The following is a 23,299-nucleotide window of genomic DNA, read 5'->3' on the forward strand; positions in this document are numbered from 1 at the left end:
TTAGACGTATATTTCGAGATTTCTAAGAAACACGGTGAATACATCGCACACAGTCAGCAGCACTGGAGACTTACTGCCAGCAGCTCACGTTACTCACTCTGTCAGTCGACACAGCAGCAGCAGGAGTCCCGGACAGACACGCCGATGCACGGTGATGATTCCTCCCCCCGAACAATATCTTTACGTCAGCGAGCTCCGGTGACCGGCTACTGTCTGCAACACCTGGGACTGAGAGCTAGCTAGCTACCTAGATACACACAGGACAAGGCAGGGTTGTGACATGCTAGCGCTAGCCCGCTAATGCTACACAGCTTATAGTTAGCAAGATGAAGATGTGCTCTTCCTCTTGAGTACGAACGACGATCGCGTGCGCTGGCTGCACCCAAAGCAACCAGAAACAGCCGGCGGGTGTCAGCGACGATGCAAAGTGTCGATATCTTTATCCTAATCGCCAGTTTTATCGAGATAACTTTCCATCCAACACCGCTCCGCGCATAAAAGGCAGGAATTTTGCCATCGCTCACAGGGCTGTCTGCGCATGCGCGTCACAGCAGATCATGACGAGTCCCAAATTCTTCAAAAGTGTACAACATTTTGTTGCGGTAGATTTAGTTTCGGTTAATGTCGCGGGCGTGACCGATATCCGGTTCATTTATAGTGAAACTCGTGTGTCTTTCTGCGTTTGCATGCCTTTGATGAGGAAGTTAAGGTTGACGTGTCTGTGGTTGGTTCGTGCATCGAGTCAGTCATGGAGAAATACGTGCACTATGCGACGGGGCCAGGAAAATCACCTATGATTCACTTTAACTGCGAATTTTTCACTGTCAGTCTCGATCAGTGTGGATTAAAATGTACCGACTCATTGTTACTGACTTGTTACCAGTGTAGTAGTGGTGTGTTGTTGCGCTGTATTAGGGACAGGGCCGTAGGAAATTCCCACACGGATTGAAGTACAGTCTTTTATTTTGAAATATGCAGATCACCACTTCCGTTGTTATGGTTACGGTTATTTTGTTTTTTAACTATTGTTGTATTTTTTTTATTCTTCATTATTTATTTCTTGTTTTGTTCGTTTTGTCTTGTTTGGTTTTTGTGATTGTGAGCACTGCGGTAACTCATTTCAAGAATTTCCTTTTTCTTTTCTTATTTGCATATGTTATAAAGAAAGTTCCATAAAATCAAAATTTGATTGAAAAAAGAATTATTGTTGAAATATCATCTTCTTTGATAGTTGTGCAAATAAGTAGGTTGGGCATTATATTAAGGATATATGTTTCTTCTTAAAGGTTCAGTGTGTAGGATTTAGTGACATCTGGTGGTGGAGTTGCAATTGTAGCTGAATACCCTTCACCTCACTCTCCTCTTCCAAACATGCTAGAGAACCTGTGGTAGCCTTTAGTGGACATAAAAACTCAAAAGGTGTTTAGTTTGTCCAGTCTGGACAACTGTAGAGAGGACTCACTCCTGATATAAATATAAAGTTTTTGTACAATTTCAATGAACCACACTAATGAAAACATTACTGTTATTATTAACAGTTTTGGCAATTCCACATCAACATGCTCTCTTGGGCCCTCACTGATGTCATGATGGAGTCCCTCAGATATGGCATAGTTGCCTCATACTTGCTCTGAACATCCTTCACAAGCAGCAGGATAGGAATGAAGACACTCAACTTTATGATCACTGATGATATTGTTGGAGAAATGATCACTAGCAATGATCTCCTCAATGAGTATGATGAGGTAGACAAAGACAAATTTAAGGACGTCATCAGAGGAGCCCGCAAGCGAGGAAGCCTATTTCCACCATTTTACAACACATCATTCACCTCGCAGCCAAGACAGTAACTGTGACAATAACTGTCTGATAACTTGATAATGCCCGGAGGCGAATGGAGGCCATCGCAGGATCTTTGCCCATCGATGTAGACTGGTTGTTGAAAGATGAATATAGTACAGTGTTAGCACCTATCATCATCATAAGCATCCCTGTCAGAGGGATCATAGTCAACCTTGTTATTGCCACAGATGAGGCCTCAACCTTACTGTCCAATGCGGCAGCAGTTATCAGCCACAAGGGACGTATCTGAAAATGGTAGGGTTGAGGGGTTACCAGACGGTTTGCTGGAACTTGCTGACCACCAAGGCTCCAATCTTAGCAGAGACCTTGTGTCGAACAGAAGTGATCATTTCCGTATCCCTACTTGCTCAATTCAAGAATTGTGGACCTGATACACCATATAGGTTACTCGGTTTTAGCTTCAGTCCCACTTAGTTCCCAACTCTTTATTAGTCCACAGTTAGAGTGGCAGCGGTCAAGGGGGCAACAGGCTTATATAGCCAGAAAAATCTGTGCACAACCTCAACTGACCATTTTTCTTGTAGTAAGGAAAATTGCATAGTTCAGAAAAATGAAAATCGTAATTTTTTTGCTGTACATTTATATTCTGTGGGTCATTGGGGTCATGTTCATCATATAGCTTGCAAATCTTTTGATAACATGTCTGGCATTGTCAGAATTTAATGAGACATTATGTCGATGTAGCACCCCACAATCCCAGTAAGAACCAATGACTAAACATTCATTATCTACATTTGTTTTGAACTATATGAAACAATTGTAAATCCCAAAAATGTCTTAAGTCTCAAGAATATATTTGATACTTCGATTATATGTCTGTCATTTTCAAAAAATATATGAGACACATTCAATTGTGTAATAATAATAACGGAGTTATAAACTGTATTTCTTTAGCAGTTTTCTGTAGAACTAAATTGTTTTCTATAGTTCAGTCATTTATGCTGTGTTTCCTGGACTAGAATAACTGTAAGAAACAATATTAAATATATTAAATATTTCCAACAAATAATCCCAAACCACTCCCACATTTTTCCAGGTCTCAAGCATCTTTTAGGACTTCGACAACATATCTGTCATTGTCAAAATTATATGAGATGAGATATGTGCAATCATTATAAGAAACTGTATTTATATAATATATCAGTTTTTGTTGCATAGGTGCTTTTTAATTGATGGAAAGGGCTATTTATAGATAAGGCCTTTAAATATGAGAAAGTAGAGAAAAGACAGTATCTGAAATATTAACTCACAATTTATTAAAATGGTACAAACGACAATACACATGATTTATTTTCGACATAAAATATTAGCTATTATTAGCTATTATTGTCTGAAAATCTATGGCTTTGGCCCACACAAGTACCTGTCTGTAGCTCTCCACTGCCCCCCCTGGACTCTATTAAGCAGTGCAATGTTGCCTCCGCCACTAAAATGAGTGAAACATTTTCTTCTTCCATTGAAGGCATAACATAAATAATAGTGAACATTGATAGCGTTGTGCATGTGTCTTCATCTTATCATTATAAGATCTGTGCAGTACTCATGGCTCAGACCACACCCACCACCTCTGACCTGGGCCTTTATTGTAACATCAGTTTTAAAGTTTTGTGACTGTGACTAAATCTGCCTGCACAAATATCCTCACCTGTCACATCTTGTCATGATGGAACCATGGAGGATGAGGCAAGTTTGCACAGTTATGGTTTGCACTGACAATCAGTAAATGTGAACAACCTAACCAAAACCTTAACTAATTAACCTCTGGCCAATGTATGCCCCTAAAATTAACACAATTCACATCTAACCCTTAACCTAAACCAGGACCTCAAAAATTACATTTAGCCACATTAGTACTAAATTTGGGAAACTGGTCCTAACAAGGTCAGTGTGATACTGGAAAATGTCCTAAAGAGTTTACAAAAATTAATATGCACACACACACACACACACACACACACACACACACACACTCCTGGAGATTTACTTTAGCCTTACCCCTATCCTAATCTCAATGTAATAATCCTAATCTTTACCTAAATGTAACCTAAACCTAATCTAAACCTAAACCCAATCTTTACCATAACCTAATCTTAACCTGAATCTAATTTTAACCTATACCAAATCTTTACCTTAATCTAAACCCAATCTTAATCTAAACCTAATCTCAACCTAAACCCAATCTTTACCAAAACCTAATCTTAACCTGAATCTGATTTTAACCTATACCAAATCTTTAACTAAATCTAATCTTAATCTAAACCTAATCTTAATCTGAACATATTCTTAACCTAAACCAAATCTTTACTTAAATCTAATCTTAATCTAAACCCAATCTCAATCTAAACTTTATCTTATTCCAAACCTAAACTTAACCTAAACATGTCTTCACTTTAAAAGTTCTAATGATTTTTGGCCTTCATTGTTGTCCTTGTAAGAAAGACAAGTCCCCATAGTAATAAGTAATAGTAAAACCTGGACTGCACACACACACGCACACACACACACACACACACACACACACACACACACACACACACACACGCACACGCACAGTGAAAACACCAGACATAGATAAGAAACCAGTTAGGAAATTATTATCAAAAGCCCCGATCTCCGACTGTCATTGAACGCAGCAGCTAACAACAGGAAGTAAGGAGGTGCGGTGTTTTTCAGTCGGTGTAGCAGCTAAAGCTAAAGCTAGCGACAACAGGGCTCAACCACGGCCACTGACGTGAATTTATGACACATGAGTGAACCGACATGATTCCACCAACAACTTGATTCTCCCAATATGTTGACTGGCGAGTTCTCAGCGTCACTGTCGGGTAGGAAACGACGCTGCGGACGAGACGCTAGCTAAAGCGACTGTAAGGTAACGACAACAGCTTGAAGCGAGTGAGCAGCAACAACAACACTCCGCATGTTAATTAGCTTTGTCGTTAATTAGCTTGATTGTTATTCGCCGTTGCGTGGAACTTTGTTCATTAACGACAATGCTACAATAACGTTTGTGCTGTTGGCTTGTTTGATTACGATGCAACACGCCTCGCACCTTTAGCGTCGTTTGTTTGCACCCTTCCTATTGGAAGTGTTGTCCGGCGGTGCTGTGGGCTGATGCTAACTTCATGTTATGGCTCATTAAATCCAGTAGGAAATGTTGGACTTTGCTGTATTATTCATAATAATCGACGGTATTGCTTCATAATGTTAGCTATATTAAATGCGTTATTTCCCTTCTGTGGCTTTTACATTGTAATGTGCCATTCAAAGTCTGAGTTTGCAGGAAGGCAACTGTATTCAAAGAGACAAGTAGGTTTTATGAGCATATATTGATCATTGGAAAAACAACCTGAGCCAAGCAGATAAACCCATCTCCATTAAACACAGCCGCCTGACAGTTTATTTCAAATCCCTTTGTGTAATCTGGGTGTGCCAGTCAGGTGACATCAAGATTGCAAATTATAAAAAGGAGTTTGTTCTGGAAATGTTGTATTAGGTTTCAGATATGGTGGAGGAGAGAACTCAGTAAACACATAGTTAATGAGTTTATCTCCGTCTGTTTTAATCTGTCTGCAAAGATGGACTCTGCCCAGTTGCTGTCTGTGCCCCTGAGTGCCTTTTTGAGATTTGGAAAACCTAGTGGATAATTTACCCACCTTGTTTTAACTTTATGCATTTGTTGCTGCAGACTGGACGGCGCATAATTTCCATCTCTCTTTTCTCTTCATTCAAATCTAGTTTGACCTTCCTTTGGTCTGGTTTTGCCTGACTTTTATTGTAATCACTTTATTATTAAAAAGAAGAACGATTTGTATGCAGTCAAGGATTTACTAACTGGAGCAGGAATGGCTTTTAACTCGACAACTTCAGCATATTACTGCTTGGCTGTGACTCAGCATTTTGCTTTCCAGCATAAATCATTAATTATTTCAAAGAATACCCCAAGTTCAAAGAAATCTGCAGACCACTCACTATACAACTTTTTCAGTGTTCTTTAATTCTGATCTTCTCGCATTTCTAGCTTCAGCACATTCCACTTTCAAATTAAATTATCTTGATGACTCATATTAACATATGTTCAACTCTGTTTTCACTCCCTTTCACAGCTGAGTAGCATGCTGGACGTGGGGAAGTGGCCAGTGTTTGCACTCCTTCCTCCAGAGGAACTGCGGCTTATCCGGCAGGCCTGTGTCTTTGGCAGTGCTGCAAATGAAGCCCTCTATGTCACCGTTAATGATGAGGTAACACTTGGACCTTAAGCCAGGTTTCTTTTAATCTTTTTGTTTACATTAAGACATTCAGCAAGACTTGACTTAACCTTCTTTTTATAATACCAGTTAGATTATTTTCTGTGTACAGGTGGTTAGAAAATAGCATCAGTTCTCTCTGGTTCTCTCCGGCTGATACAAGATGCAGTTCCAAGCCCAGGGATAAGCAGATAGAATGAGGCTATCTTTAGCCATATAGGCCTAATGCCTGAGCAAGCTCCATTTTTATCCTGTGGAAAGGTGCACAGCGCGCCTCATCTTTCCACCCCTGCTCATTTGTTTTTCCCTTTAGTCCAAATAGTTTATGTTTCAATGCAGATGATTGTGGTATAGAAATGAATGTTTGTTGAACTGATTATTCCATCTATCATTTGACAAGATATTACTTACAAATATCTCTGCTCTGGCACTAGGAAGGTATAATGGACATTTTTCACAATTTTCTTAAAATTGTATATATTATATTATAGAGACTCAACAGACAATTGAAGAAAACCTTAATAGACCAATTAATTGATAATGATTTGTAATTGATTCACATACCAGTTTACTTTGCTATTAAGTCCCCTCCCATTGTGTCAACTCGCCAAATTTGTGCTGGGGTACCAGTGTCAGTGAACACTTAAATGTCATATTCATGTATAATTTATTAATATCATAAAGCATCACAGTAGCGATGTCTGTTGGTATTTGCAGGTTTTTGCGCTGGGCACCAACTGCAGCGGCTGCTTAGGGCTCGGAGATCTTCAAAGCACTATTGAGCCCCGCAGGATTGATGTCTTGTGCGGAAAGAAAATTGTGTCCCTGAGCTATGGAACAGGACCACATGTGGTTATCGCTACTGCAGGTAATCCAGTTCAGATCACTTGTATTTGTCCCAAAGGGCAATTTTCCTCAGAATGCAAAGGAAAGGCATCACAGACAAACAAGATGACACATGCAGATGTCAGGGTTAGCGTTATTGTATCTAACAAGCGCCTTTATTAACAGTTTATGTTAACATTAAAATATTTGTTATGCCTCGATACATTTAATTATGATAAATAAATACAAACATTTCAGGTGGGCACCAGAATGTAACTGTTCAGTGTAATGTGGGACAAAAGTCAATCTCTCGACTGCAAAGCTTCATAGTTGAATTGATGGCAACTGGACTTGGTTGTAGAAACTTGAAGGTGTTTCAACTCCTTACCAAGATGTTTGTTCAGTATCTACAACCAAGTCCAGTTGCCCTGAATTGAACTTTTCTTGGATACGTCAAGTGGCACTGGTGCTACTAAATGATAAACTATTCTTTCCACTGCCTCTCTTAACCAACAAGTTGCTGTCTTCCTCTCCCTTCATTCTGTTCCCACAGCTGTGAGGATCCCAGCCCTGCCACCCTTACATTCACTGCTTTGTTGTATCAGGTCCTGGTACTTGGTGGCCTTCCTCTCTTTGCATTCTTTTTTCCCACGAGACCATCAGTTCGATCATGACGATCCTCTTTGCCTCCTCTGACCATATGACTATATCAGCCTTCAGATATGTTTGAACAACCACAAGAAAGTGCAGTTTTTTCCCAGTTCCTTAATCCTCTGCCTTCTCAGTGATCTCCTCTTCCTAATAAACTGGATGGATGGGGCTGGTCTCACATGTAACTTAGGTTTCTTTTCCATCTGTCCTGCTCCAAGTTGTCAGCCAGCGCACTGAGGACTTTGTCGTGTCGCCATCTGTATCCCCCCTGGCAAAGCGTAGTCTCGCACCCTGTCAATATGTGCGCCAACGCGCTTCTCTTTCCACATGACTTGCACAGTGAATCCTTCTCATTCCACTCTTGTGTTGGAAGAGTTTAGCTCATCCATCAAAGCAGGACAGTGACATGGAAGTGCTCCAGTATCCAAAGTGCAGGACACGTCATCTTTTGCTTTGATCCCACATGGTCCAAATTTCTTGTGATCCACATTCCGCAGGACTTGACCGTAACTCTTCCTCCTCCAGGTGTCAGACCTCGGCTTGGATCAGATCTCTCATTTGCCTTGAGGCTTCTTTCTTCCCTTTTGCTGGAAGTGGGTGGGTCTGACTCCTTGTCTTTCTGTCTGTGCATGTGTTTCGCACAATGTCCTGTCTTCTGCCTGTGTCACTGAGCTGCCCACTTGTGTCCTGAACTTGTGGTGACACATGTCTGGCATTTTCACAACCTAATGTTCAACCCTCATGACAGGATGTTTGGTGGAATTCAGAGCAACATGCTCAGGTTTTCAATCGCCCATGAACTCCTTCCACTGATATCATAGATACTTCACCACGGTTCCTTTGTTTTAACTTCATTCAGAATCCACCGTGCTTGTAGATTGGGATAAAGTTGTTATGGATTTGTTCATCCATTAAGCCTCTTATCAAAGGTTTGGAGGTAGCTGGACATCATTAGTGGCCATCTGGATTCTTTTCCTGCGGCTGTGAGCAGATTCAATCCCATGATAAACCAGTTAGGGGCCTGTTTTGATTTACTTTTCCATGTCCTGCCACTGGGTTATGAAGTGGGCAGTATTTTTAACTCCTCATCAACGTTGGCATCTCTCTTTTTTTTTTCAGTTTTCACATACGTCACATTGGACATAATATTATTTTCTGATGTATTTTTCTGCAAATACATTTAAACTTCATAAATGTCAATTAAAGAAAATTTAGATCTCTTGTAATTTCTACTTAGAGTTGTACTGAGGCTTTGCCATAATTTATGTGAAGTTGACTTGCTCTTATCTGTTCATGTTTTTACAGTGGTTAATATTTTATTAGAATGAGTTTGCCTCCTGCTTTTTAGATGGAGAGGTGTTTGCGTGGGGCCACAATGGCTACAGCCAGCTTGGCAATGGGACCACCAACCATGGACTGACCCCTGCCCTTGTGTCCACCAACCTCCTGAGCAAGAGGGTAACAGAGGTGGCCTGTGGCTCCCACCACACTATTGCCCGAACAACTGATGGAGAGGTGATTTATCCTCACTTTTCTTTCAGCTTAATCTGTGTTTCTTTGGACTGTGATAAGTTTTATCCCTGTGTTCAGGTCTATGCATGGGGATACAACAACTCGGGCCAAGTTGGTTCTGGGTCCACCGCCAACCAGCCGACACCACGGAGGGTCAGCAGCTGCCTGCAGAACAAAGTGGTGGTTAACGTAGCCTGTGGTCAGCTCTGCTCGATGGCTGTTCTGGACAATGGAGAAGTAATGGGTCACATCAGTCTGCAGATGTTTAGCACGAATAATTGAATGACTGCTCTCTGCAAGTTAATTTTGTGGCAGTCAGCAACTCATAACTATTTTTTAAAGTGGTTGGCCAATAAAAATGTTCATTGCAGCTTAGCATAAGATAATCATGAGCTTAGCAGTTTGTACAGTAGAGGCATGGCTCATCATTCTATGAAAGATATGGATTAATTTCTTCCTCATTCATGCATGAAGACAGTGCTCATCATAGTTTGCAATGAATACGTTTCTTGCAAATAGGGACATTTCAGATTTAAATATATCCACTAAAAGAAAGTTAAGAGAATAGTTGAGAAAAGTTAATCATGTGTTTAAACCCTGCACTGAACTTCCACCAAGCCCCAACAGTCTCATTAAATTCAATCAAGCTGCAGCAAATTGCACACACTCATAGATATCAATCCTCTAAATACATAAGATTTCTTTTATCCTTCCAAGTTATGTGGAAATCTATTCTGTAGTTTTCACTTAATTCTGCTAAAAACAAACCATTGGAGGGGGTGAAAACCTCCTTGGGCAGAGGTAACAGTGTCTTGACATAGTATGTGCATTGATCTGAATTTGTCCCCTGTTGGTAGATCTATGGATGGGGCTACAACTGCAATGGACAGCTAGGTTTGGGCAACAATGGAAATCAGCAGACACCGTGCAGGATCGCTGCTCTTCAGGGTGTCAACATCCTCCAGGTAATAATTCTTTCTATTTCTCTCTTTCTATAGACTATTCTATAGACTAGTCTTTAGACTATTTCTCAAAGTTAACATTCAGATTAATTGCTCTCCTCCTATGTGCAGGTTGCCTGTGGATATGCACATACATTGGCACTTACAGATGAGGGGTTAGTTTACGCATGGGGTGCCAACTCGTATGGGCAGTTGGGAACAGGCAATAAGAGCAACCAAGCTCTTCCCACTCAAATAAACACAGACAAGGAGAGGTGAGTATTTCTTTTTCACCCCAGCCTAAAATTAGCACTGACACCTTCCTGCCACCATAACACATCACCAAGGGCTACATGACAACGTCCTTCACGACATATGTCAACCCACAGCCTGCATGATAAACCTTAGCAGTACTTCAAATTTGAATTCTATTGTTGTCACTAGGATGGTCGAGGTGGCTGCTTGTCACACCAGCCACACGTCTGCTGCCAAGACCCAGAGTGGGCAGGTTCTGATGTGGGGTCAGTGTCGAGGTCAAGCTGTGGCCAGTCCCCACATCACCCACTTCAGTAGCACAGACGATGTGTTCGCATGCTTTGCCACACCTGCTGTCACGTGGCATCTCCTCTCAGTAGGTAAGTGTCGAGTAAGAATATAAAGGAAAACTAAGAGCCCCAGAACTCAGTCATCCTCAGTAATGGAGGGGTTTTTTTTTCATTAACTGTCCTGTCGACCTAATTGTATCTTCTAATGTGCATGTGTTACAGTTAGAATTTCTTAGAACTTAACAGGAAAAAATGTTTCCTCTCCACTTCAAATAATCATACATAGGGATTGATTTCAGCTCAACCAGACATACTGTACAGGTCACTTTGAGATACAGGTTTTTTTACTGTGCTTTATAAATGACATGCTCCAGTAAATCTGTTTATCAAACAAGCCACTGAAATCTCTAGCACTCTCACCTGCTATAGTTTTCTGTTGTTACCTTTTCAACTGTAAAAAGACCTAAGTGTTGAAGGAACAAGGAGCGATTTAATCTCTGATTGCATTAAATTTCCTTTTCAAATATCTACTATCTATCTTTTCATCAGTTCAGCATCATTTTAAATGGTCATGCCAATAAAATACTGTTTTCATGAAGCATGTACATAGGTGCTATATCTTTACAGTGAAGTGCACCAGTTGTTAAAGTACTGAAAAATAGACGTAACACACAACATAGCATAGATTCGTTTTCCCCGTCTGAAAAAAAACAAAACTTGTTTGCTTTGTTTTTCTTTTTTCAGATGGTGATGACTACATGACTGTAGCTCAGTCTTTGAAGAAGGAGTTTGACAGCCCAGAGATTTCAGACCTGAAGTTCTTGGTTGATGGGAAGTGTATCCATGTTCACAAAGCTCTGTTGAAAATCAGGTACAGAAAACAAACAACCTGTCGAGTCACAGGTGAAAATGTGAACCAGTGCTTTTTGGTTATTGTGATCAAATCACAATGTTTAAAAATTGAGTCTAGAGAAATTTCCCAAAACAACACAATTCCCATTCAATCACAGGACTTTTGAGTAGCTATAGTATCTCTGGTTAGGTGAACAATGTGTGCAAACATGTTGAGGTGTACTCACCCACACAGAATACTTCAATACACTTATTATTATTTACAGTAGCAAAAACCTCCTGGGTGCAAATAATGATCCTTATGTCGGAATAGAAACTGTGTCTCTGATGTTGTGCTGCCAATCTCTGCATCACTGTGGGGTTGTTTGTGGTCATGAGTGATCAAGGTTCCTTTGTATAGAACACACTGGGGGTATTTCAGAGTAACAGAAACACATTTTGAAAACTTAGTGATTATTAACTATAGAAACATAAAATCAAGAGAAACATACAGGTATTTACCATACATATACATATATAACATAAACCGACTGTCCTGTGTTGCCATCAGTTGAACAGCCTTTCCTCGTCTTTCCTGTTAATGTCACAGGGAAGCGAAGACAGACCTATTGTTTCCTATTTTTCTTTTTATAACCACACTTGTACACAAAGTATGTGCATTCCAGTCCTTGGCTGTAGGTCAGTAGGAAGGAGCCAGACTATCTGCGACATCAACCATGGTGCAAATGATCTTACGAATATGCAGCAGTGAAAGTAAAAAAGCCTGCTCTGGCTAAATCACATGCAAATGATATGTTTGAGATGCACTCATCCACACACCGCCCCTCACCTGAACACTGACCTGTTTATCTCTAGCCACGTGCTTCATATGTGAAAGACAAACACCAGGAAATGTCTGGACCTGGGGTTCATGTCTGAATATAGCTTAAGTGAAGTTTTTGGCTACTTTACTATTGATCATACTCCATCCATACAGTTTATAAAGTAATTAGCAGGCTCTTAAAATCAATCAAATTGAACAAGTCTCATACATTTGTAATAGGTAGGTTTAAACATGCAGTTATTAATGACATCCTTTTATCATGTCACATGAAACATCAGCTGCCTTTCTTCCCGCTGTAGGTGCGAGCATTTCCGTGAACTGTTGAACGAAACAGACGAGGACTCCATAGAAATCCATCAGTTCTCATACCTGGTGTACAGAGCCTTTCTGGAGTACCTCTACACAGACACTATCAACTTGCCACCAGAGGATGCTATTGGTAAGGCCAGAGCTGAATCTCAGTCGCTTAAACACTCCGAGCACCACTGAAGTCAGTGCGAAAGTCTTGAATACACTCACTTGTGTGCTGTTTTCACAGGGCTGCTAGACTTGGCTACATTCTACAGAGAGACGAGGCTGAAGAGGTTGTGCCAGGAAACTATCAAGAGAGGCATCTCAGAGGAGAACGCCATCACCCTGCTCTCTGCTGCTGTCAAGTATGAGGCGCGGGTAAGCTCATAGCCACTGACACACAGTCAGACACCATGGTGGTGGGTGCCTTGCCTTCACAGTAGCTAGTCGGTTATACCCCTCACCATTGACAAGACGGCCCTCTTCATTTTTAGGACCTGGAGGAGTTCTGCTTCAAGTTTTGCGTCAACCATCTCACAGCTGTCACGCAGACCCAGGCCTTTGAGGACATGGACCATGACCTGCTCAAGAACTTCATTATCAAAGCCAGCCGCTATGGGGCCTTCAAAAACTGACTAGAGTGCCCCTGTAGTGACTAGTTGAAGCTCACCCTGGTCTGGAGGGTCGACCCTAGACCAAAGTAAACATGAGGCAGATCAGTGCTTCAAAGCCTTGTGGCTGGGGGTTTAACACTGGAGGGGCAAATGGTTTAAGATTTCACCCTCTTGCTGATGCCTCTGTGTGAATGGCCTAACCTCTTCCAAACACAGCGGCTGCTTGGTGGGTAAATACCCACCCCAGTCACGAGCAGACAGTGTGGTCGTCCTTTTGTCACCTTTGTGTTATTGACTAAATGCTAGGCTGATTCACTATCCGATTTGTTTGATCAAACTTGTCACCCGACTGATGTGGTGCAGCAGCAACCAGCTCAGACAGGACACGTGAAGTAGCTGCATCAGTCTTTGCAGCACCATGGTTTGTTTTGTAGATCACTGCCCTGCAACAGGAAGTAAAGCGAATGATCGTTCAGTGCACGCAATGTGTGAGCATTAGCGACAGGAAGTGATCAGAAACAAACACGTCAGCCAGGAACTGACCTTTCACATTGTGCTGTTTTTCTTTGACGCCTTTTTCCAGATTGAGAAGTAGATTTTAATGAGGGAAATCAAGCTGTTTTTTTTTTCCTGAAAAATTATAATTTGTATCTTATCAACAAAATCAGTTTCTTGTGTAAGTCACTGTTAAATTATCCCCCGTTGTTTTGTATTGTGGTAATTAACCTTTGCCATTCGAACTTTCAGTCACTGATTGATTTATGTATTGACATTTGCACTGCTTGCGCTGGCCACCGTCAGAAGACTGATGGAAGAAGGTGTTGTCAGTTAAGAAGAATGCCCTACTGCGTGTTTACTTGTGTTCCTATTATCCCTCTGTGTGCAGCTGGAAACTGTGTGACTTACACAAGCTCATTGTGTAGCCTGTCCATGATGCCACACTGTAGATGCAGCTGATTTTACAGTTGTGTTTCACTGCTATTTGGTTTGTTTACGGGAAGTTGTCATTTTTCAGTTTTTTTTTTAAATCATTAATATGTTAGCAGCAAACGTTTGCTTCTTTTTTCAAGGGTTTCTTAATGTCCCCTGTCCCCTGCTAGCACTTTGGAAATTAGTTTATTTTAAAAGCTGTGTTGAATATAGCCCAGGTAGTATATACCACATATGTAGTTATCACATAATTCTATATTAAATTGCTAAATGTATCCAAACAGAATAACAAAATGCTTTTTCTCTAACAAACAAATTATTATTTTTTTTTATTTGGAATATTTTGATAATTTCTAAAAAAAACAAAAAGCCTATGCTGTCATTTTGTATGAAACATTCTGTACACTGCTGTCAGCGGCACTAACTTGAACATGTGACAGTCTAAAAGGTATTAAAATGAATAACTGCATAATTTGATGGATGTGGGTTTTTTTTTTGGTCTGTTATGGAATCATTTATAAGCCTTTGTCTGAATGTTTACACAATTGAAGAAGATATCCTGGTAAACAATATTTTGTTAACAAAATGCAAACTGTGATAAGTCTTTTGTCCAATTGCATATCTAATCCATCAGACAGCACATAGACTGATTTTAAAATTGTAGTTTCCCATTGAATTTAATTGAAAGAATAATACAACAAAGATCTGAAATTAAACAATAAGGTTTTGTCAGACTTGTAAACATTACAGACTTTAATTCTATAAAGTTTGTTATTTGGTTACAAAAAGGGTTTCGGACCTTTAGAAGTTTTGTTACATCCTTATTAAAACCATCCATCAATACAGCAACACATCTACTGTATGTATGTACATTCCCTTGCTTTACAAAAATCAGTGTTTTACTCATGTTTTAGCTACAATTCTTGAGGTTTGAAGGGAGAAGTAAGTTCCTGTTCACTCAGGTTTGAATCCACTTCAGAGTTTGTTTCCTGCCCGTGTCTGTTCAGTTAAACAAATCCTGAGATAGTCGCCGTTTGATAATGGTCGGCTTCCTTCCTTGTCTGGCTGATACAGCTGGGCTCAATCTAAAAAAAAAAAAAGGGTTTCATCATATCATTATCTCAGTAGATATTACCATGGAATCATGATCATTTATCATGATAGGATTCCAGTTAAGGAATTTATGTGTTGGAATATGGCCTGTTTGTTTTCCACTCTAACGTCAAGGGTGGTTCTCAAATCTTTGCACCTCAAGGACCCTTTAACTGACACAAACTATACCACGGACCCCCGTTTGACAAGATTTTTTGCTTGAGTTTAAAATGCAGGACCAAAATACACAAACAATTCTGTCAGTGGGTTACCTCTGGATGAAAATATTGAGAATATAAAGGGTCCCCTCTTTTCCAGGGACCCTCTGCAGCCCCTCAAGCACCATTTGGAGTGTGTCGTAGTTGAATTTGTCTTCACACTCGTGACTCTAAGTGCTGAACTGCTGAGCACATGTTGTGGTTTTTGCACCTGCCCCCTGTTTTGTCTAATGCCCTCACTAAAAAATCTACTCATCACTCCTCTGCATGTTAATGTTGCTTTAACTGAACCATGTATTTCCACTATAAAGAGACACTTGATATTCATTAAACGCAGGCAAATGAAACTCTCTTCGAAAATCTCTTATGTAATATTGTTAGTGTTATGTTATTTAAATGGAACAAATGCGAACATGTGAATAACATCATATATAATACATAGAACACAGTTACTTCCTGGAAGCAGAACCTCTCGAAATTCTAGGTTTCCTGATGTGGTTACAGTGTTACAATATGCTCGTGTATTTCTGTTGCAGGACGTTTAAGGATGTTGTCAGAACAATATCACAGTTAACTTACAAGATACGTTTCCCACAGAAAATGTATTTTCCTATTTTAATAGAGGCTCAACTGAAACTAAACAGTACAGGCTTTGTGATGTTCAGGCACATGGTGATGAAAGCCAGATCAGCAGCTCACAGACGATAATTCACTTACTCGGCTCCAGCTAATGGCTACTCCCAAAAACAAATGATGCTAAATTTATGAGCGTATGGCTTCGGTGCAATGTTCCCTGCTGACTGAGCAATATTACTTTGAGGAAATTGTAATGTCTTTAACTCTTAAACACAAATACATCAAGGAAAACTTAACACACAGGTAATTTTATTTCCTTATCACACAAATACTATGACATAAAATAACAAATATATATATATAAGCAGCCAGTCAAGATAAATAGGTTTTAGTCTAAACAGAGTTGACACATAAGGTAAACAAATTCACATGAAATGAGGAAATACACACAGCTGCCAACCGTAACTGGCGCTCTGCCACATGTGAACCTCCTGGAACCATTTCAAAAAAAAAAATGATGATATGAAGAATTTATGGCTTCATATCACAATGAAGCCCTTTAAGTCTCCTTTAAGTTAAGTGGAGTAAAAGCTTCATTTGCATGTTGCAGCAGGTCGGGGGGGTAATGTATTCATATAAAATTCAGCTTAAACCAGAGAAGAGGAATGAAAGAGGAGCTTATGTTCTCACTCCTGTCTGTTTGTTTCTTGGTTGGTTCGTATATTTGTTTGTAAACCAGATTTCACAAAAAACTACTGGATCTATTTCCACAAATTTTGGAGGAAGGGTGGGTCAGAGAAAAACCCTTTAAAGTTTGGTGCAGATCAAGGAAGTTTTTGATCATCACTTTCTGTAACAGTGAGATACAGCGTTATTAGACATTTTGCAGGAAATAACTCATGGATCTCAATTATACAAATCATGCACATAAAGGGGTCTGATATGAGTGTGTGAAACAACCTCGTTTATACTGATTTTGAGTTTTGACCTTTTTAGCACAACATGCAACAGTGTCTGCTTGATCATGGTACTGTTGGTACTGAGTCACACACACACATATCTCAACACTTTGATCATTTAGTTGATAGTTGAAGTCTTTTAATCATCCAAAAGCTTGTGGTTTAATTGCATTAAACTAACTGAACAGGGTGTGGGGGCTGCGGCTCCACAGTGTTGACACTGAGTTGATAAAACCTGCAGTTAAAAGTTTTTAAATGACGGTACATTCAGTCTGTTTTTCGGAGGTTGAAGGGTCTGTGGGTGGTTAGTGTTTGTTTTACAAAGCCTTCAGTTGATAAGGCCATGTGGGGGAGCACACACACACACACACACACACACACACACACACACACACACACACACACACACACACACACACACACACAGCAGAGACTCGTGTTTTTCTTATTTTAAATGTCAAGACTCTGTTTTAGTTTTCATTTACAGATTAAACTGTATGTGCACTGAGGTTTAAAAAGAAGAAGGAGATGAGATAAAGTTTTGATTCTCATTGCAGACATGAGATTCTCTGTCGTTTTATTCTGAAATAAAACATTATATCTTATATTTCTATGTTCTTAATCTCAAAGAAAGTTGTGTGTGGTTTGTGTCGGGGCTCTGGTCTCCACTCCCTGAGAGTTTTTGTAGCTGTGGCAGCTCTGGAACGTTTCCTGAGCCTCAGGGCTTCATGTGTGGACTGCTGCTCTGCAGGGTTCTGCTGCCTCCACTGTTTTTTTTTTTTGATTGGTTTGTATGTAGCTGCCAGAACAACATTCATGAAGTCTCTGTTACCAAGGTGAACGTCAGAGAATCTGGCCCGAAGGCTCTTTGTCAACACAGTGTCATTCTGCCAAGTCACACACTCTTTCTTTCTTTCTTTCTATCTATCTTTCATCTATCCATCGATCGATCTATCTATCCCTCTCATCCGTCCATTTGACCATCCGTCTGTCCGTTTGTTTACCCATCCATCCATCCATCTATCCATCATTACTCAGTTTAACCAGTTAGCTGAGGTCCGTCTCTGTTTCTTACACCAGTAACATGACACGTAAGTTTGAATCCACGTTGAGTCACATTTACAACATGAAGTGTTCAGTAAAGTCTTGACTCGTCATTGCATTTGTAATCTGTCTCCGTCCATTGATGATCATCACACAGCAGCGTGATGTCACCTTCTATCTTTCTCATACATTTCAGTCTGGTATTTGAAGCCCTTCGCTCTCGGCCTTGGGGGTGCCAGACTGCTTCCTGTCATTGTGAGAAATGTAACAGTCCAGGGATTTCAAGGCACATGTTTTTTGTTTCGTAACCACATATTCGTATGTGAAGAGCTTGTTTTTATGCGCTGGATGGAACTATTTTGCGAGTGAAAGACAATAGCCCAAGTGTTTCTGTTTTTCTCCAACGCTTCGCTCCAGCCTTGATGGTGTTTATTTTGTGGCGGACTGACAAAGAGAGGCGCGCTGGCTGTTAAACACCCACTGTCTCTTTGATTCCCAGCAAGATTTTCCTTCATTTGTTTGACTATTGTTGGGAACTCTGTGAAGTATCCTAGTGAAAAATCCACCAATCTCTGGATTAGTGTCATGTTTGTATCAGTAGAGTCTCGTTCAAATGGGGTAAATATTCAAAAGCAACTCAGCAAATTCTCTTAATTTGCATGACTGTTTTCAAATTTGGTTTTCTTTCGCCCCAGTGTGTTTTTTTACTGACTGCCAAGTTGAGTGTTTCTATTGAAGGAGAAGTTGAATGCAACTCTCACACGGCGCTGCAAGGAGAAAGCTTGTGGGCACGCACTGACAAGGGCAGCTGAGAAACCACTGAATAGAAAAAGTGCTCTGTTCTGTCTCACTTCCGGTGTCCCCTTCAGACAAAACCGCTGTTCTTCTCTTTAGCAGAGCTGCGGCCCACGCAAGTAGTCAAAAACAATCAGGAGACAGTTCAATTCCCCTGCACCTCCCAGCAGACCTGTGGAGGCCTTCACCTCAGGCCTCTGCAGGGTTTTATTGACCGTCTCAGGCACTTTTGACCTCCTACGTCTTCTGTGACATCTTGACTGATGAAGGTAAAACAAGTCAACCAGCATCTCATTAAAAAAACAGGTTTACCTCAATTTGTTGAATCATTTTCCAGCTGTACAGTAGCATTAGCAGTAAAATTGACTTAGGATATCAAAAGTAAAAGTAGCTGTGATGCAAATAAAAAGGCCTGTGTCAGTGAAGAGTTAGATACAACCTAAAGCAGTTTACTGTATTTAAATGATTGATGGTTTTAAATATGTTTCATAATTTGATCTGCAAAGTAACTAGCAATTAGAATAAATAAAATAAATATAAATTCTCGAATGTCACTCAGTAAATTATATACCTCAAACAAAGCCTTTTATGAAACCACATCCAAACTCAATAGATCCAGATCTTTATTTTGATCTGCACTAACTTCAACACACTCATGAATATCTGTCCCATAGACATGCATGACTTTGGTGTAAGATAAGTAGTTTTAGCATAGTTCACAAACAAACACGCAGAAAACGCAGGTTGAAAACGCAGATTAAGAAGAGATACTTTATTGATATCTCAAGGGGGAATTCTTTTTACATGCGATACAATACCACACACACAAAGGGCACATAGACATGCAAATGTGGAGAGAGATGGTGGAGTGATAGGCAGCTCCGGAAAAGCATCCTGTGAGCAATTTGGGGGGGTGCCCAGGAGGTGAACTGGCACCTCTCCAGCTACCAGTCCACCTTCCATACTTTGGAAGTCTCTATGGACTGAGCTACTCCTCCTCTTAAAATGGAGCAAAAATAGGTAGAATATTTCCCCTTGAGATTCAGTGGAGTAGAAGTACAAACCTGCATAAGTACAGTACTGAGTAAATGTATGCAGTTACTATATATTTACCTCCACGTTTGTCAGCCAGGTTTATGCAAACAAATACACATCTGATTATATAAGATTTTGTGGAGGAGTTGGATTTGATCCATGGAAGAAATGTTTGAATTTTGGTTCACTTCCAGGAATTCTTTTTCACTTTCTTTAACATTGTGATACAGTTTTTCAAGTCAACTTGATTGTCACTCATCCATATACACAGTCTACGGATGATGTTCAAAAAAGGAAACAGTGCAGCATGAAAACACAATTTATAAAACGTAAAAAACACACAATATATAAAACACAACAAAAATGTAAAACACAGAAATAAGCTATAAGGCTTTATAAGGTATTTCAAAAGGTATACATAGTATACGGAAAGGGTAATAAATAGTATATTACTGTAATGTAATTGTCACATTTTTTGATTTCCCAGGTAATAATTCATGGATCTTGATGGATAAAACATTTCTATGAGTGTGTGTTATATTGTTGAATAGAGTTTGAGAAGAACACTATATAATCATTTTGAGGCCTGTGAACTTTATTCAATGGATCAAACAGCAAAATAAAAAGGTTATAAAGATATTGAAGCACTTGTCATTATTCTGAAACAACTTGAAATATATAGTTGTCATATATAGTTTCACTCAGACTCAAGTTTGCTCACTTGCTGCTGAAATGAGACCATTTCAAAGTGTTTATTTTAAAAGTGTATCCGTGCATCAGGATCTGCTGAGCACATTGTGAAGTCTTGATGAATTGTTTGTTTGGCTCATGAGAGCAGACAAAGGAGTAGGAGGAGTTGGACCGGGGGGCAGAGGGAGGAGTTACCACTGCTGCTCTCCAACTCAAAGCACAAAATCTTTCTGCTACAGAGGCACAAAGACGAAGTTGGAGCTGTCCCTGAGCGAGATGCGTGCAGAGCGAGGCGCCTGAGGCTGTCAGAGAGAGAGAGCCGCAGATACTGAGTGACTCAGCCTGGCAGAGAGAGACGAGGGGTAAACAGGAAACACACCCTGAAGACAAACTGAAACTCATTCAAGCAAGAGTTAGACTGCAGCTTTCCTTCTACTCCTGGGGGGAGAAGCCTTGTGGATGGTGGTCAGGACGAGAGCCAGAGAGCTGAGGACAAGTTTGCGGCTGTGAGACTGAGAAGGACAAACAGAAACCACCAGATTGAGTCATGACAAAGAGGAGGGATAATGCCATTAAGATATTTTCAGACGAACCCTGAATGTGGATATTCCATCATCATCCCTGACTGATCTGTGAACATTTGTGTGGCTGATTCTTCTGAGTAAGTAAAGCTCAGTCTTCAACTCGTGGGGTGAAGCCTGGTGGAGAGATAGAGCAGGGGGAGGGGAGGACACACCAGGCTGGAGCCCTGTCCCCTGGGAGGGGTCTCTTCAACATGAGGTAACCCCCAAAATAACTACATCAAGACAAGGGAGGGGATCATGTGGAGCTGCAGCTCGCTCTAACGTGAACAGTTGAATTGGAGGGAAATCTTTGTGCCGATGGCTTGAGTGTCTCTCTGTTCTAAAACTGTCCTGTGCCTGGTGGCCTTTTCATTATATAGCCATTACATAACAGACACCCCTCATCCCTCCACTCTTTGACAATGTACAACACTACGACACACAACAGCTTTACATCACCGTGGGCTGGGAACGACTCGGCCTCCGTCTCCACCTGCAGCAAGAACGATGGCTTCAAATACCCTTTGTACAGCACGGTGTTCAGCATCGTGTTCGTGGTGGGACTCATCACCAACGTCGTGGCCATCTACATATTCACCTGCACTCTGAAGCTGAGGAACGAGACCACCACTTACATGATGAACCTGGTGATGTCGGACCTGCTGTTTGTCTTCACGCTGCCGCTGAGGGTCTTCTACTTCATCAACCAGAACTGGCCTTTTGGGAGCACGTTGTGCAAGGTGTCCGTCTCGCTGTTCTACACCAACATGTACGGCAGCATCCTCTTTCTCACCTGCATCAGCGTGGATCGCTTCCTAGCCATCGTGCACCCCTTTCGCTCAAGGATGCTCAGGACTAAACGCAACGCAAAGATAGTGTGCATCGCCGTGTGGGTGCTGGTGTTGGCGGGGAGCCTCCCCACAGGGTTCCTGCTGGAAACCACCTCGCGGGAGAACAACACGACCAACGCCACATTCTGCTTCGAGAACTTCTCGTCCAAGCAGTGGAAAGCTCATCTGTCCAAGGTGGTGATATTCATAGAGACAGTGGGCTTCATCATCCCACTGCTTCTCAACGTCTGCTGCTCCATCATGGTTTTGCAGACGCTGCGTCGGCCCCAAACCATCAGCCAGGGGGGGAAGCTGAACAAAACAAAGATCCTGCGCATGATAATTGTCCACCTCTTTATCTTTTGTTTCTGCTTCATCCCCTACAATGTAAACTTAGTTTTCTATTCTCTGGTCCGCACCAAAACTTTAAAAGGCTGCTCGGTGGAGTCCGTGGTGCGGACCATCTACCCGGTGGCCCTCTGCATCGCTGTGTCCAACTGCTGCTTTGACCCCATTGTTTACTACTTCACCTCAGAGACCATCCAGAACTCCATCAAGAGGAAGACTCCGGCGAGTCGCATGTATGATGCCAAGTTCTCCGAGGCGCTGCAGTCAGAAACCAGCTCCAACCTGCAGTACAGCCTGAGGAATCTAAAAGCTAAAGTCTTTCACAATGAGTCTTCAGTGTGACTGGGGGAGTTGTTACGCTCAGGTATTAAAAAATCCACCTCTCTGGTGAAAAACAAACCCACGCGAGACCACGGGAATCGATTAGTGCTTTATGAAGCACCTGCCAAAGAAGTATTATCTTATTTCTCATCTCAGGGCGAATATTTGGACCTGTCACTGACAGACCCTGCTCTACAGTGTTACTGCTATGTGAACCTTTGTTCACATCTGTGGATTTAATGCTTATTTATTACTACTTATTAATTCCCCTTTTCCTGTGGAAATTGTGTTAAGCGCAATTACTCTGCCGGTGACCTGGAAGGGAATGTGATCACTGGACAGCAGGAGAGTTATGATACTGAAAGCTACATGTGCCTGTATATCTGTACACTTCCATGGTGAGCTGTGGTGCTAACGTTAGAGTAGTGTCTATTAAATTAACAGAAAAGATATATCAAGCTTTTAAGTGTACAGGGCTGTGTTGTGTTTTTTGTGAAGTACACGTAGGTCACAGAAGTGCCTTCTTTTCATTGTAGACTGTTGCCATTAAATGCACTGACATGGAATTCCAGATACTGCACTCATGCCACAGTAATGAATAAAAGTCATGTACTGTCTAAAACTAATGAAACATGTTGTCTTTTGAATGAGGAAAATGTCATTTTGTCGAAAGGACATAAGTAAGGTTAAAAGTTGGAAACTGTCCATGTCTAGTTTGTACAAAGCTTGCACGT

General features: G+C 40.9%; 3 protein-coding genes across 5 annotated transcripts in view; 2 read left to right on the forward strand and 1 right to left on the reverse strand.

Moving 5' to 3' along the window:
- fndc3a (fibronectin type III domain containing 3A) overlaps nucleotides 1–656 on the reverse strand; it is a 45,014-nt gene extending 44,358 nt beyond the window's left edge. The window contains exon 1 of the mRNA XM_020088372.2: nucleotides 98–656. The gene's annotated coding sequence lies outside the window, so the exon portion shown is untranslated. The remainder of the gene's footprint in view (nucleotides 1–97) is intronic.
- Nucleotides 657–4,474: 3,818 nt separating this feature from the next.
- On the forward strand, nucleotides 4,475–14,566 carry rcbtb2 (regulator of chromosome condensation (RCC1) and BTB (POZ) domain containing protein 2). Of its 3 annotated transcripts, none has more exons than XM_020088534.2 (12): nucleotides 4,475–4,735; nucleotides 5,970–6,104; nucleotides 6,828–6,978; nucleotides 8,935–9,101; nucleotides 9,177–9,335; nucleotides 9,956–10,063; nucleotides 10,172–10,314; nucleotides 10,484–10,674; nucleotides 11,329–11,455; nucleotides 12,559–12,698; nucleotides 12,798–12,928; nucleotides 13,045–14,566. In XM_020088534.2, the coding sequence occupies exons 2-12, from the start codon at nucleotides 5,979–5,981 to the stop codon at nucleotides 13,183–13,185; spliced, it is 1,584 nt and encodes a 527-aa protein (XP_019944093.1). In that variant the 5' UTR covers nucleotides 4,475–4,735; nucleotides 5,970–5,978; the 3' UTR covers nucleotides 13,186–14,566. The 3 variants fall into 3 exon arrangements, 2 of the variants coding, with proteins under 2 accessions (XP_019944093.1, XP_019944094.1); XM_020088535.2 differs by having other exon boundaries at nucleotides 4,516–4,758; XR_011244480.1 differs by lacking the exon at nucleotides 11,329–11,455.
- Nucleotides 14,567–19,541: 4,975 nt separating this feature from the next.
- On the forward strand, nucleotides 19,542–23,191 carry lpar6a (lysophosphatidic acid receptor 6a). The gene has a single exon (XM_020088635.2). It carries the CDS (start codon nucleotides 21,489–21,491, stop codon nucleotides 22,584–22,586), a length of 1,098 nt encoding a protein of 365 aa, XP_019944194.1. The 5' UTR covers nucleotides 19,542–21,488; the 3' UTR covers nucleotides 22,587–23,191.
- Nucleotides 23,192–23,299: the final 108 nt, after the last annotated feature.

The sequence above is a fragment of the Paralichthys olivaceus genome, chromosome 11 (genome assembly GCF_024713975.1).
Source record: "Paralichthys olivaceus isolate ysfri-2021 chromosome 11, ASM2471397v2, whole genome shotgun sequence".
Taxonomy (NCBI): domain Eukaryota; kingdom Metazoa; phylum Chordata; class Actinopteri; order Pleuronectiformes; family Paralichthyidae; genus Paralichthys; species Paralichthys olivaceus.

Bases quoted from the DNA above. Each gene is read 5' to 3' on its own strand.
- lpar6a (XM_020088635.2), top strand. From the start codon at position 21,489: ATGTACAACACTACGACACACAACAGCTTTACATCACCGTGGGCTGGG.
- rcbtb2 (XM_020088534.2), top strand. From the start codon at position 5,979: ATGCTGGACGTGGGGAAGTGGCCAGTGTTTGCACTCCTTCCTCCAGAG. The intron at 6,105-6,827 runs GTAACACTTGGA...TGGTATTTGCAG, and splicing joins ATGTCACCGTTAATGATGAG to GTTTTTGCGCTGGGCACCAA. The intron at 12,699-12,797 runs GTAAGGCCAGAG...CTGTTTTCACAG, and splicing joins GCCACCAGAGGATGCTATTG to GGCTGCTAGACTTGGCTACA.